This window comes from Eulemur rufifrons, chromosome 1 (genome assembly GCF_041146395.1).
Source record: "Eulemur rufifrons isolate Redbay chromosome 1, OSU_ERuf_1, whole genome shotgun sequence".
NCBI lineage: Eukaryota > Metazoa > Chordata > Mammalia > Primates > Lemuridae > Eulemur > Eulemur rufifrons.
In genome coordinates, this window is record NC_090983.1 from 2,035,168 (window position 1) to 2,050,358 (window position 15,191).

At 61.6% G+C, this 15,191-nt stretch overlaps 1 protein-coding gene across 2 annotated transcripts in view; it reads left to right on the plus strand.

Annotated features, from left to right (window-relative positions):
• The window catches only part of HDAC4 (histone deacetylase 4), a 256,247-nt gene that overhangs the window by 213,942 nt on the left and 27,114 nt on the right, over window positions 1-15,191 (plus strand). Inside the window, exons 15-18 of one of the 2 annotated variants that reach the window (XM_069465509.1) lie at window positions 1,912-2,045; window positions 6,392-6,512; window positions 10,532-10,578; window positions 14,278-14,385. In XM_069465509.1, coding sequence (XP_069321610.1) covers window positions 1,912-2,045; window positions 6,392-6,512; window positions 10,532-10,578; window positions 14,278-14,385 — 410 coding nt within the window. The remainder of the gene's footprint in view (window positions 1-1,911; window positions 2,046-6,391; window positions 6,513-10,531; window positions 10,579-14,277; window positions 14,386-15,191) is intronic. The other variant, XM_069465519.1, reaches the window with a different exon arrangement.

Below are 15,191 nucleotides of genomic sequence, written 5' to 3' on the forward strand. Positions count from 1 at the left end.
GGAGACCCCGGAGCCACCAGGGCGGGACTGTGGCACCAGCGTGCCCGCCGGCCGGCCAGCAGGGACTCCTGGGCGGCCCTGCTTTGCGGTGGCCTTTCTCAGTCCGCCTGTCTCACTCTTTTTCAGTCTCTGCAGCAGTGCACGCTCTGTAAACAGGTGTGGGGGGAGCCCCCAGAACATGCCCTTTGCCCCAGTCCCACCCCGGTGGAAGCCCCTGTCGGTGCCTGGGTTTAAACCCCCCAGGTCGATTTCCAGGCAGAGCCAGATGGACAGACGGACACAGACACGTTCTGCTGAGCCTGTGCTTTCTGGCAACACTCTGCCCCTCGCACCGTCTTCCCACATCTCTGCACAGCGACGTAGCTCCTCTTTGAGCCACCTGGCACTGGGGTGGCCCCGCCGCCGTCGGCTGTAGGGACCTGTGCAGCTCCCCGTCCCTGAGCTCCAATCTTCCGTCTGTAAAGGGACAGTGACCACGGAGGGTCCGGCCACCCGATCAGTAAATACCAGCAAACGTTGTCTTGTCGCGGTGCCTCTGTCAAATGGGCAGTTCATGGTGTTGATGGCCATCTGGTGGTTTATACACATGCACACACATGCGTGCACCCACACACATGCACACACACGCGTGCACACACGCACACAGCAGGCATACGTAGACGTCTGCTTTGCCATCACAAATTCCCGTGCACACCCTCTTGCCTTTATGCCATGCTGCGCTGATCATGTCTGTTTGTTCAGTCCCGTGAGCCTGCCCCTGCCCAGCTGCTTTTTCACCAGAAACCCCATCCCCAGCACTGTTCCGCTAGCAAGCCCAGAATCCCCTAAGTGCAGGAAACTAACTCCTGTTAGCCTGACTCACGAGAGACAGAGCCAGAAAGTATGGGAAGTGACACGCACAGAGGGCCAGTCCTCCAGCTGGGCCCCGCAGAAACAGGGTCACCTTGAGTCGCAGCTCACCTTGGTTGGGTGGCGCTGCCTGCGTGCCCGGTGCAGGAGCCCAGGTGGGGAGGGTCGCTGTCCGGCATCAAACGCATAGGAGTACCAGAGCGCGTCCCTCTGACGCCAGAGCCCACACTTCGCACGGCTCACTCCGCCCTCTCAGCCTGGACAAGCACATACCAGCCGACAAACGCCCCTCACCAGGGCCTTGCCCGGCCTTCCCTGTCACAACCCTGGAGTCTCAGGTGTGTAAGGAAGGGACAGGGGCAGCCATCCTGCCCAATGTCACCAAGGGCCCGATGTCACCTTTCTCTCGTGGGCGGGACCTGGCAGGCAGAGTGGCCCCGTCACCGCAGTCTGAGTGGGCCACCCTTTCTCCACAGCGAAGCCCAGGCCGCTGGCCCGCTGTTCCTGGGGCCGGCCGGGCTCCCTCCCACTGCCACTGCTGCCTGGGGGCCGGGCAGCGCTGGGCCTCGTTACATCCGTGTTGGGTTCGTGTCAGACAGACCTGTGCTTCCGTGATTTTGTTCCCTGTCTTTCACACGTGTGTCCTAGCTACTCCGGAGGATTCTAAGGGCAGGACCCAAGTCTTGTGTTTCTTTTGAATCTCAAGTACCTTGGACAGTTCTCCGTCACCAGGACTGCTGGAGATGGCGGTTGGCTTGTCACCAGACAGACTTAGGTTTTAGAAGAGCAGAATCGGTTACTTCAGACGTCAGCACAGGCCTCGGCACGGGTCCCACGCAAGGCTCAGCCCTGCGGTCTTGCTGGGTCCCCGGGCGGTGCCACGAGCACGGGTGACGGACAGGGCCACCCGCCTCTGTCTCGGCGTCTTGGTGTCTTCCTGAAGACTCGTCCTGGCCGCCGGCTCCTTCTGGGGAAGCGGTTCTGCTGCCGGCCGGGGCAGCCTTCCGGCGGGTGGCCGGGGCCCCTGGGCAGCCCTCCGACTCGGTGTCTCTGCCCCGCCAGGCCTCGTGTACGACACGCTGATGCTGAAGCACCAGTGCACCTGCGGGAACACCAACAGCCACCCCGAGCACGCGGGGAGGATCCAGAGCATCTGGTCCCGCCTGCAGGAGACCGGCCTCCGCGGCAAGTGTGAGGTAATGCGCAGGGCAGGGTCACCTGCGGCGTCACATGTCACTCGTGGTGGCTTGATCCACATTGTTGATTGTCATGCTCTTGCTCAGGCCTGCAGGGCCCCAGCAGATGGCGTTTCTGGGCTGTGATGACCTGCAGGGTCTGAGGGGTGGGGGCCCGTGAGCACCCTCCTCCATCGGGACCGCCGAGCGGGTGGGCGGCCTGCGCCTGGAGCCCACGGCCGCCCTGAAACCCCACGGCCTCCCTGCAGGGCGCTGCCCCCTCCCGGCCTGTGCCCCTTTCCAACACGCTGCCACGCCTCTGACCAGCGTGTCCTTGCGTCCACGACTGTCCCCGTTTGCCGTCCCGCCACCGCCCCGGGGAAGGAGCTCCTGCCAGGACGCGCCGTCCGAAGGCCCACGGGGAACGTCAGACGGTGTCTCAGATGAGGCCTGTTGGCTTTTCCTTAAAGTAATGTCCTCGTGTTAATGCTCCACAGAGCTGCTCCGAGCACGGGAGGGTCTCCCCCGGCCTTGGGGTCACTCCCCAGGGCGGTTAAAGTGCCCGGGGGCCGCGGGCAGCACGAGGGTGAAGTTGCAGGCGTGGTCTGGTCTGGTCTGAGCACGGCTCATGTGCACACCGCCCCACCCACCCCGCTCCGCTGAGTCACATGAGGACATTTCGGAGCCGTGGGGTCTCTGGCTGGTCCTCAGTTTCCCTGGCTGCCTGGGGATGGTAGGGCTGTGCCTGCTCTCAGACAAGGAGGCCAAGCCACCACCGACAGGGACCAGGACTGACTGCCCAAACCTGGCAGCGGTGGCCTCCCAGGCCCACGAGGGCAGGAGGGCTCCGCTGAGTGATGTCCTGGCCCTGCCCGGGCCTCTGCCCTGCAGGCGGCTCTCACGGGGGACTCAGGTTCTGGGGCGGGGGGTGGGCGGGGTGGCCAGGCCCTGTGCACCACAGGGGGGCTCCGGTCTCTGGGAGCCTCTGGCCGTGGGCAAGCTGCTGTCTCCTCGTCTGTGGAGTGTGGCTGGGACTGCAGTGTCCTGCCCAGGCCGGTGCCCACCCGTGGAGACCTGCTCTGTCCCTCCCCCACACCAGAAACCCCAGCAGGCTAGAGACGGTGCCCGAGGGCGGGGGGGGGGCGGGCGCAGAGTGTCCACATCCCCTCCTCTGACAGCCCAGGCGCCCACCGGGGCCAGGGCCCGAGCATGCGTGGCAGAGGCGGGTCAGCACGTCCTGGAGCCCCTGGGAGAGCCTGGCCCCGTCACGGCAGGTTTCTCTCTAGAAGCCGGGAGTTCAGGGACGAGTCAGTCTGTGGCTCACATTACCCCGGTTTCCTTCACCCGTTCTCCTGGGGACACACAAGTGTCGGGGAGAGGTGCACCCTCAGGCACAGAGTCCCAGGCTACGGGGAGCAGCCGGTGACGCGAGGCCCGGACGGCTGCGCCACTGGGGGGCAGCATCGCCCAGCGGACGGGGCTGCGGGACCGTCTGGGGCTCCGCCCTCCACAGGACCCGGCCCACCGCCCCAGCCCCTCCCTGCTGCTGCCTCCCCCCTCCCCAGGAGGGTCCGCTCAGGCTGTCATTTGTTAGCCAGAAAAGCAAACATGAGCAGGCAGGAGTGAGGAAATGAAAACGCAGGGGGGACAGAGGCCCTCCTTGCCCCTCCGCCTGCCTCTGGTGCCGTGGGTGGCAGCTGGGCCGAGGGCTGGCAGAGGTCCCGAGGCGTCGGGCAGTGGGATCGGACAGAGCCTGGCCGGACCACAGGGGTGGGAGAGCTGGGGGTGGACGGGCGGCTCCAACGCCACTGTAGTGGCAGCAGCGCTGACGCCAGACTCCCGGGATGTGTCCCCAAAGCTGGGGGAGCCCTCGCTGCAGTTGCACCCCCGCTGCAGGGCCTGTCTTGGTAGCTCAGCCCAAGGGAACAGGCATCAGCTGCTAGCACTGGCCTGCCAGGCCCAGCCACAACTGGGCCTCCCCGGGTGGCCGAGCAGAGGGGCCACAGGTGCTGGACACAGACCATTGGGGGCCCCAGCAAAAGGAGACGGAGCGGGTGGGCCCTTGGCCCCCAGCCACTTGGAGGCCACAGTGAGACTGGAGCCCAGGCCTTGGGGCCAGGACCTCATGGTCAGCGCCCTCCCTGTGGACAGACAACTGCCAGGGCGTCTTGAGGGTGGCTTCTTTTCTAGCGCTGCTGCGTTCGGCGCTTGGCACTGTGGGGAAGGACCGGAGTGGGCTGGGAAGTCTCTTCTGGAAGCTTAGGACCCTCTTCTCTCTCGGGGGCCAGGCCAGCAAGACGCGGGCTCTGACCCAGCTCCTTCTCGCTTTCGCTCACTGGACGACAGTCCGTGGGAAGCTGTGACGCGTGTCACGAGCAGTTAGGGGTCCTCCCGCCAGTTCGCAGAGACCGGGAAGCTTCACTGCAAAGCCCTGAGTACCGGCCACACAGTCCTGCCCTCCACGGAGGCGTCATGGGGCCCATGCGGCTCCTGCCTATTTGAGTGCTGGGCTGGGGGCCTGCCTGTCCCCGGGCGCAGCTGCAGAAGGAGAGGAGGGGAGGGAAGCAGCAGAGCCCAGGGCCACGCTGGGCGGAATATTCTCTTCCTGCCTCTGCAGCCTGTGGGCTGGGGCTGTCGGGGGCTTTTGCTACTTTGTCTCAGGAGTTAAAAGGGAGGCAGAAACGGTGAGATCGGCCTCCCAGCAGGAGCGGTCGGGAGGAGCCGTCACTAGCAGCACCACACGCGGCCTGGGCACTCCTGATGCTGCACAGCTTCTGCTTCAGTGCGGCACCCTCTCTGTCTTCATTTTGCATGTTTTGAGGATGGGTATTTTATACTCTTATTATTTCGCTTACTCTAATATTCCCTTTAATTTGGAAGTTCTTCCTTTGGTCTAACTTGCAATCTCTCTTGCTGCAATTCAAACTCTAATCCAGCAGGGTAGGCTTTATGTGGGGAGAGCTCATGTGGCTGCCGTGTCCTTGCTGTTCTCCCGCCTTGAGTCCAGGCTGCATGACCTGCCCCTTCCTGACGCTGCACGGCACGACTCCCAGGGACCCCCACAAAGGCCTCTCCAAGCATGGCCTGCCAGACACCTCTGTCCAGATGGAGCCTGCTGCCACACAGTGTGCCTACACGGAGGGAGTGCTTCGCGGGGTCATTCAAAATGAGGGTCCCCGAGCAGCTGCCCAGGGCCCCACCGCACCCCGATGCCCCCACCCACGGAGTACGTGCCTGCCGTGTGGACACCGGCTTACGTCCCTGAAGCAGCAATGACACTAGGTTGGGCAAGGGATCATAGACTGGTTCCTACCGTGGGGAGTGGAATCACGTCGTTTCTTCCTTAGTTCGGTGGGGACGAGCCTGGTTTTGTGGAGCAGCCGCTGAGAGAAAAGTCCCTAGAGCAGATCTCCCTGCTCTCCGCTGGGCCCACCCGCTTCCCTGTCCACCTGCGTGGACGAGGCCCGAGGCCCAGCGTGTCCCGCAGGAGAGCCTGCGCCAGGGCAGCTGGAGGCCGAGAGCCTGGGCCAGCTCTGGCCGTGGGGAGGGCTCCAGGACACCGTGCCACGGGCGTCACGCACAGGCATGGACACCGGGGCCTGCGGGAGGTCGGTGGGTGTGGCCGGGTCCCTGCTCCTGCCTGGGAAAACAGGCGTGGGCCACGGCGGTGGTGGAGCCTCCCGTGTTGGCCCAGCCCTGGGGAGCCCCTTCCGGGTGAGATGTTGGCTTCGGTCTCTGTCCTGATCCACCGGCCTTTTAAAAGCTTAAGTAAATGTAGTTCAACTGAAGAAGAGTAATTTTTCTGTGAATTTCTGGGGAAAGTCTGAAAACTAGCTCAGGTGTCTTGATTAGAGGAACTTCCTCAGCACAGAGAAGCGCAGCTCACCCGGGTGGCAGCCGGGCAGGTCCTGGACATGCGGCAGCGTGCAGACCCGCGCCGTGAGGCTGCCTCCCCCGGGGGCTTGGAGACACTCGGGGTCCGGGTTCCAGTTTCCCGTGATCGAGAACTAAGTGAAGCAGCTCACGCTGCCTGCCAGCTCCCCTCTGTTTTAAGATGAGACCCTGGCAGTCGGAAAGCAAAGTAATAATTTGATGCCAAGTCATTTATGTGGCAGTGAAGGGTGCCGCACTGAAGGCTGGAATTATTTTTTTTAATGTTTTCTCAAAGCTATAATTAAAGCGCAAGCCCTCTAAAATATTTCTTAAATATTGTGTTGGGTGACGTTGCTTTTTATTTTGCAATAATGAAATGATGTTGGGCTGGTTCGTGTTACCAGATCGGGCGATGGCTTCAGTGGGCGCTGCTGTCTGGTGCCAGGGAACAGCAGCCCCCGACGTGACCATCCTCTCCCATTCTGTCCCCGCAGAGCATCCGCGGACGGAAGGCCACGCTGGAGGAGCTGCAGACGGTGCACTCGGAAGCACACACCCTCCTCTACGGCACAAACCCCCTCAACAGGCAGAAACTGGACAGTAAGAAACTTCTAGGTATTTGGAGATTTTCCTTACCTCCCGTGTTGGGTTTGAAATCACCCGAGCTTGTGTTTCCAGCCCTGCGGCTGGGGTGGCTGTGGGTGTCACCCCCAGGTCACAAGGTAAAGAGCCCGGAGGACCCTCCCCGTCAGTTCGCGTGAGCTGCCGGTCGGGACGGGAGTGCCCCGTGGCGAAGACGTTGTGTAGAAACGGGCTGAGAACCGCCAGCCTAGACGACTCTCAGAGCCGAGTGTGGGCCCTGGAAGCTGATCGGGAATAGTCCCAGCCGCTGCCCAGGGCGAAAGGCGGTTGTTTCTCCGGCTCCCTCTGCCAGGCGGCCCCACGTCTTCTTGCAGAAGGGCAGCGGCTCTGCCCGGCCATCCCGATGCTCCGTTGTCCATTCTCAAAGCCCCCCCACACCCAGTGGCCGGTGGCCTTCGGCACGGCAGTCTTCCAGACCCGGGAAACGCAGCAGGGCAGAGGGCGGCTTCCACGTCGGGGGTGAAGGCTTCACTCCCCCAGCGGGAGAACGTTACGGGTTTTTTAGCTGGTTTCAAACTAGGTTTCAGACAGATCATCCAAATGAACGAGGGAAGTCCGTGTGAGGTGTCTTTGCGGGAAAGTGAAGGGCAGGGCTGTGTGGCTTGGGGCTTCCTTAGCAGCCAGCGTGGGCCGCTGGGCGGGCCCTGGTCCTGCTCACGGCCAGCGGGGGCCCCTGAACCCCCTCTTGCTTTTGGTGTCAGTGTTGAAATGTTTTTCCAGCACCTCCCACCCCACTCCCATCCCCCACAGGCGACCGCTTTAACGTGGTTAGTGTTTCTTTTGTTAGCAAAGTGCTTGTTGCAGAACGTATGTTACTTTGTGCGTGTCTGTAATGTACGTCAACGCTGTCACAAATCGCTCTGTTTCCTTTTCTCTCCTGCTGGGCTCTGTGTGTAAAGTCCCTTCACGTCACTGTGAGGACGACTTAACCTGTCCCCTCTCACCACTTGAAGTCGATTTTTAAATTTCTGACAATTGTCCTAACTAGGAAATTTCATTATCATCAGTCTCAGTATTTCAGACGTAGTAATAGCTGGTGATTATCTCAGATTCTGTTAACAGAACCCTAATTAGGTGTTCAGACACTGCTGTGTGGCTTCCTTCCTCTGTTAGTGGAATCCACAAATTCCTGAGCCACACGCAGAAGGCCCTTTGGGGTCGCTCACGGACGTGCAGTCCCGCTGTGCGCCGCACGCCCGTCCGAGGTGGGCGCGGACACTGAGGCGGCTGGTGCTGCGAGTCCCGGGTCCCCCTCACACAGCGGACGCAGCGCTGCGTCAGGAGGGGCTGCCTGGCCTGGTGCCGGCCCTGGGCGCGAGCGCTGGTGTCACGCAGGGAAGAGCCCGGGTGACCCCTCTGCACAGAGGGCCCGGCCCGTGCCGGGAGAATCAGCACTTACGAAAGAGCAGTCGGCATCGGGCCGGCCATTCCCAGGCAGGGGACGCCTGCCTGCCTGCTGCGAATGGACACGTGAGGGTCGAGAACACCTCGGGCCCCATCCCCAGGCCGGAGGGTTCCATGGCCCCGTCTCAGTGACGGTGGCCCCAAACCACAGCAGGCAGTGCCGGGGACAGGCCTGGGCGCCTGGCGGAGCCCAGACGCTCCTGGGGCAGGGACATGGCCGAGGGGCTGACGTGGACACTCGGGTCTCTGTTACCAAATAACCTCCCTGCAACTCCGTGCCCGCCGCATTACGTGACGTGCGCCTGGTTTTTTTGTTTGGTCTTTGCTTGCTGGATATTGGTAAAATCAAAATATGCAGGTGATTTATGGTATTAATACAGGCATTGTCGGCTATAATTTCCAAATGAGAAATTCAGTCTCTTACAGAGCCCTTGACATGCGTGTCTACATACACGCGTGTGTGAATTCACACATACAAATATTGGGAGAACGAGCTCTTTCAATCCACAGCACTGTTGTTCCCACGTGTCAGACCAATGAGTGGGGTCAGATCTGCTCCACTCCAAGCCCCAGAGGGTCACCAAGGGCCACTTACTGCTCCTCCAAGAAGGAGTGGGACGCCCGGCCTGCTGTAGGTCCAGCGATGACGCTGACCATTAGGTGACTTGCTACAGGACAGCCGGCAGGTTGGCGCCCAGTCACCTCTTTGCCCAGTCTTGTTCCATCAGCCCGCAGCTCCCTGGCCCACCACACCCGCCTTGGCCCAGGACCTCCCTCGGGTCAGGCGTGTCGGCCAACCCTCTTCCACCTGTCCCCTGCCTGCTGCCACCGGGGCACGGAGGAGAGCGGGCCAGACCTGCCTGGCTTCAGGGACAAGCGCCAGCCGCCACGGGGCTCTGGGTAGAAGCACTTAGCAGAGGCCATGGAGGGAGTGGGGAGGCTGCTGGGAGGCAGCCCAGGGCGGCTCCGAGGACGGGGAGGCCACAGTGGTGCCGTTGCCCTCAGTGGGCGTGAGGACAGGACCGACTGAGCCGAGGGAGAGCCAGGGTCTGGGCCTGGTCCCAGCCGCTGTCCTGTAGGCTCAGTGCCTCGCGTGGCCCAGGCCAGGGGTGGGGATGAGTCGGGCACAGACATGCCTTTTCCAGTGCCAGGCCTGCGTGGAGCCGCAGCACAGGCTCTCTCTGAACCGGCCGGCCACTCCCAGCACAAGGGGTTTTGTTTGGAAATGGGGACATTTCTCAGTTTTTCTGGAAAGTGGCTACGGGCCGCCTGCTGCTCTCCTGCCGACAGCCTGCTGGTGTCGCAGCCCCGGCCTCGGGCAGCGGACATGGTCATTCTTCTGTGGCACAGACAACGATTCCGAGCCTCTGTCCTCGTTGTGTGTCATGTGGCCTCCGCAGGGTGGGAAAGGCCAGAGCTGTGGCCGGGTCAGCCGTGTGCGCAGGGCCTTCCGCCGAGGACCTGGCTGGGGCCACCCGTGGAGCGTGGGGTCCACCCGTGGTTTAAAGCCGAGGGGCGTTTGTGGAGCTTCTCCCCTGCAGCTTCTGATGCCGTGGCGACGGCTCCTTCCAAGCGCCGTGTGTCCCACCCTGAGGAAGGGCTCTTGTTCGTGCCGAGGTCACCGGCCTGGCCCGGGCCCCACCTGCCCCCAGACCAGTCTCCTTCCTTGGGCAACAGGCCGCCCGTGCCAGCAGCCCCGTGCGCGGGAGCTGCAGTTCCAGATCGGGCGGGGGCGGAGAGGCCTCCAGCCGTGGGCACAGCCCTGCCCTGTCCAGGAAGTGGGGCCCCGGAACCTGCTAGATCCGGCAGGCGAGCAGCAGACCTGTCTCCTTGGCCACAGCACAGATCAGCCCAGCCGGGACTGGGGGCTGTGGAGGGCGAGGGGCGGGGGCCCAGGGCAGCAGCCAGGGTGACAGGCCCCTGCCGCCCGTTGGGGGGTCTCCTGGAGACAGGTTTTAAGCTGGTCGCCTGCAGTCAGCCAGGAGTGGGACCAAACTGAGGAAAAAGACTTGGTCCCAGGCGAGGAGCACCTTCCCTGGGGCAGGCACGAGCACCGGTGCTGGGGGCGGCGTTGTGGGCCCCGCTTCCCCGCGGGGAGACCTGGATCCGGACGGCAGTTCTCTGTCCCTGGCCGGCACGGTCCACACCTGGGCGCAGGGAGGGCCGTCGTAGTCACGTTCCCGAGAGACTCTTCAGGGGAGCCCCTGAGGAGCCGGGATCAGGTCCTGGGACAGGGCTTGCGGCAGATGAGCCTTCACCAGCACAGGGTCCCCCCCTGGGGGCACGGGGGCAGGGCTGGGGCCAGGGGTACCTTGTGCTCCCCCAGCCCCTAAGGACTTGCTGGTGCTGTGAGAATTTGAGTCGTCCCCAGCAGGGTGTGTGGCCTGGCTGTGCCCCCGCAGAGAGCCAGACACTGACCTGCAGCAGGGCCAGGCGCGGTGCTGGGGGACAGTTGCCCCCGGGAAGTGGCGTGTTGTGCATGTCTCAGAAACACCCAACACCGCGTCAGACCCCGGCGTTCCCAGAGCCCGTACTGCGCTCCGCCCGCCGTGGCCGGGGCCTTTCTGACCCTCCCCTTCTCCCCACAGGCTCGCTGACCTCCGTGTTTGTCCGGCTTCCTTGCGGTGGCGTCGGGGTAAGTGTTTCTTTAATGTGTAAGTAACGTCCTGTTTCTCCCTGGGTCCCAGAGGCCACAGAAATCGCAGCCGTGCTCTCCTCGGAGCAGTAATTGCTGCCAGGTGTTTTCCACACACGCGGGCTGGCGGCAGGGCGGCCATGTGTGGCTTCAAAGGCCTCGTGAGCCCAGAGCGTTTTGATGGCCGGACTTGGGCGCGTCCCGTGGGGAAAGTTGTCTGGCACGAGAGGCGCAGGCTCTGGGGGGCTGTGGCTCGCGGGACCCTGCACACGGGCTGGTATCTCATCCCTCCCGAGTCCCCAGCTGTGGTCTGCGCACTCGATGTGAGCACGGCGTTTGATAGGACGTGCGCCTGCTTGTGTCCAGTGTCCACACCGAGGCTGCAGGTGAAGCTCTCGGTGCAGTGACATGCGACACACGGCCGCGTGACGTGCGGAAGGCGGCTGCCGGCTGGGCCTGCCTTCGGCAGCAGACACCGCAGACCCGGCCGGAGCCTGGGGTCTCACGAGACCCTCCATCTGGCGCGCACCGCTCCTCACAGGGAGGGCAGGTCTGGACAAAGTTCTCAGTGACGACGGTTCTGCCGCCGCCGTGCGCGGACGCACACAGGTGTGCGGGAGGGCGACGGCAGGGAACAGAGAACTGCGGTGTGAAGGTGAGGCCAAGCCCCCGCCGATCGCCGACCCTCGCGGTTCCGGAGCACCGAGAAGCGCCATGGACGGTCACAGCAGCGCGGTGGACACGAGTCAGTGGACGGCGAGAGCCGTTGCGGCTGAAACCGTGCAGCGTGTGTGTGATCACGGATCGGAGGGTGCAGCGCCAGGTCTGGATTCTGTTATGGAAATGAAACAAAATTGTTTTCTTCCTGAGTCTTTACAAAAATCGCTGCTTTGAAAATTATCCCGTCAGAAAGAGAATAAAGGGCATTTGTTCATACCGCCACCGAGCCCTCCTAGAGTCGTTTTATTTTGTGTTGTAAATAGGCTGCAATCTCTTAATTCGGGGCAAATTTTTGGCCAGACTTGAAACGATTTGGATTTGCACTGCCCTGCAGCCAGCACGCCTGTGCAGGCAGAATTTATAATTTGCAAATGAAAGCTAAATGCAGGGTCAGCCCTGGGGGTCGAGCCCGGGCAGCCCCTGCCGCTCGCCGAGTCCAGATCTGAGGCGCGGCTGAGCAGAGCACCCGCGTCTGGGCACAGACAGGGCTGGAGCAGCCCCGCCGGCCGGGCGGGGCAGAGGGTCTGGCGGAAGCCGCAGTGGAGAGCGGGCACTTAGGTCCTGTTTTCTTCCCGTCAGTTTCCGCAGTGGCCTCTAACAGGAAGACACAGAGGGTGGCACGGTCCCCTGCCCTGGCTTTGGGGTGGACTGGCCGTCGCTGGCACAGATGCACCCTGCCTGTGCCTCAGTGTCCCCTTCCAGAGCCAGCGCCCCCTTTGGGGTGTCGGCCCAGGAGCCAAAGTGCCCTCAGGGGAAGAGAGCAGGCGGGGAGGCCAGCGCCTTGTCCCCTAAGCGGCTTTGAGCTGGCGTTTGGGTTTGTAGCAGAACGTTAAAGTCTAAAACTCATCCTTCCTTAGCTGGTAAATACAGGCTTAAAATTGTTTCGACCTTTTTTAAACTGAATGAACTTCTGCCGTGTTTCTCTCCCAGTTATTACAAGTTTCAAACGAGTGAGGAGGTGGTGTCCTTGGTCTTCCCTGCTGAGCCCAGCTCCTGTGGCCCCCAGATCGCCGCCCCACAGTGGGGCCAGTTCAGAGCTCCGTGAGGTTCTCTGTGGGAATCTCTCTCCGCATCTCTCCTCTCCCTTTTTTCTGTCTTTCCTGTGCAAAGCCCGCGTGAGCCTCACCTTCTCTGTGACCCCTTCCTGCGTGAGCGGTGGCCTTTCCGCCAGCCGGGGCCCCGCTCCCCACTGTGGGCCTCGATGGCCCCTTCCCCCGCCCTGCCATGTGTCCTTAGCCCTAAAGCCAGGTCGTCACATTTGAGTGGAAACAGTCTCTGAGTGCCTGAGGCCAAACCGCTGTCCTCACGGGTGCAGCCCCCAGGCCTGGCCCACCCAGGACCTTGCCACCCCAGAGGGCGGGCGGCTGGTGACTCTCTCCTGCGCGGCTCTCCCTGGTCCGTCACCTTTCATGCTGGTGGACCAATTCTCCAGCTGAAGTAACCAGCCCAGGATGGGCCTATTTCTGTGGCTGTTTCAATGAATAACAGTGTGGCATTATTTGGAAAAGAAGCCGTCCTTTACAAGTTGAGTATTAATGCTGTGGAGAGCAGCAAAGCGGGGAGCGTTCTGACATTTGGAAACCATTTAAAGAACATAGAAGTTCGGTGGTTGAAAAGAACAACCGCCGCCCAACGCGCTCCTCAGGAAGTGTCCTCGGCCCGTGTAACTGCATTTCAAATCGCCTTGCTTTGAAGGTGAAGCTTCAGACTGCCTGGCAAGGAACCCCCCCCTCCCACGGAACGGTCGGCGTCTGTCAAGCGGCCTGCTGGCCTCGCGGGGGGCAGGCGCCTGGTGCGCCGGGGCCAGGGCAGAGGAGGGCAGGGCAGGCCCGGGTTGGCCCAGCCTGGGAGCCCAGCGCGCCCGGCGCTCAGGGCAGGTCGGCATGAGAAGTCAGCTCCTCCCACGGAGCCGGAAACGTCGTGTGAAAGTTGAATAAGCTCGTCCCGGCTCTCGGGACCCTCACTGGGCTGGACACGTCCCCAGGAAGGACACAAGTCCCATGTGTGTCTGCCCCACAGCGTCCTGTCGCGAGGGAGACAGGGAAGGCCGCCCATGCCTGGCAGTGGCCACGTGATTCCTCGCAGCCCTCTGACCCCCCAGGGTCCCCAGGAGACCGTTCTCCGCAGAACTGGCCATCAGCGTCTGTGTCTTTCTCACCTGTGGTAGCCAGGGCTAAAAGTCCTGCTGTGCCTGAATGAATAAATGAACCAACACACAGACGGGTTGTTTGACGTGTCTGCGTGAAACAGGTTTTCTGTTTGAAGGGGAAACGAGTAACGTCCGACTCGCCGTCCCCAGGGGCAGATCGGGCGGCTCTCCGGCCCTTTTCCACTCCGGTCGGTATTTGGAGCTTCCTGTTGGGTTCAGCACGAGAGAAGCAATGACGTGCAGAGACCCCCGGTGCTGGTTCCTCTCACAGTTCATTTTGCTAATTGCCGGAACAGGTTGACCATCCCTTGTCCTAAATGCCTAGGACCAGAGTGTTGCAGATTGCAGGGTTTTTTCAGATTTTTGCATTATACTTCCTGGTTCAACATCCCTAATAAGAAAATCTGGAATCCACAACACTGCAGAGAGCATGTCTTTGGGGTGTCACGTGGTCACTGAGAAAGTCTCAGGTTTTGTAGCATCTCAGATTTTCGATTCGAGATAGGCAACTGAGTAACTCTCTGAGCTGCGGTTGCAGTAAAAAGAACCAAAGGGAAATAGTAACCTTGACATCCTCACTGTTTGCTCCCCATCCGCTGGACAATGGAGAGAGGATTCCTCAGAACCAGGGAAAACACACGTCTTGTTTCTGGTGTATTCACTTTTATTTTTCCATTGAGAATTCTGTAGCACGTCTCAAGGAGAAACCAGCCCAGATGTGGTCCTGGGGTTTCAGAGACAGCTGCCCGGGGCCCACGGCTGCACGGCCCACTTGGGGTGGTAGTAACGGTGACCACGGACGTCACCTCACTGTGGTGTTGTTCCCACAGGTGGACAGTGACACCATATGGAACGAGGTGCACTCGTCGGGGGCGGCCCGCCTGGCCGTGGGCTGCGTGGTGGAGCTGGTCTTCAAGGTGGCCACGGGCGAGCTGAAGGTCAGTGGGGCCGGTGGCCGTGGGCCCCCAGGGTTGTGGCAGATTTCCAGCCGGGGTTGGGGGGACGCAGATGGACTGTGACGGGTGTGGCCCTGTCCAGGGCAAAGGGACGCCCTGCTCCATCAGCGCGGCCTGGCTGCTAAGACAAGGGACAGTCCACGTTTGTGACCACACATACTTAGTGCAGAGACTCGGAGGCTTTGGTCTTGGGAACCCTTGTCCTCTTAGCAATTGTTGAGGGACGCAGAGAGCTTTTCTTTACGTGAGGTCTGTCATCAGCATTGGTTGTATTAGAGATTAAGGCTGAGAAATTTAAAAAATATTTATTCACGTAGAAATGGTAGTATCTGGTTCACGAAGGGCAGCTGAGTTCACGCACCTGCTCCCGCCGTCCTTGGAGCTTGCTGAGTGTGCGGAAATCCTGCCTCCTGCAGACTCGTAGCTGGGAGGAGGAGGAGGAGGAGGAGGTGCACTGTAAAAGCCTTCTCAGATGACTGGGGCATCGTCTCGATGCCACGGCGGGACTTAACAAGCGGCAGCGTCTCGAAGACGAGCTGCAACGTGGAGGCTGGAGCCCAGTCGGGCCCCGTTACGTCCAGGCCGTTCGCCTTCCTGCGGGTGGAGCAGGCCCTTCACGGCGGGGCGGGGGGTTCCATAGCCCCACACCTTGGCCATTTGGAACTTTGGGCTCATTGAGTTATGTAGATCTCCCAAATCCGAGCATTATGCAATATCAAAAAATGATGAATTGGTGATTTGGGGACGATTACTATCACACCCACTCACCAGCAAAGCCCAGAGAGCGC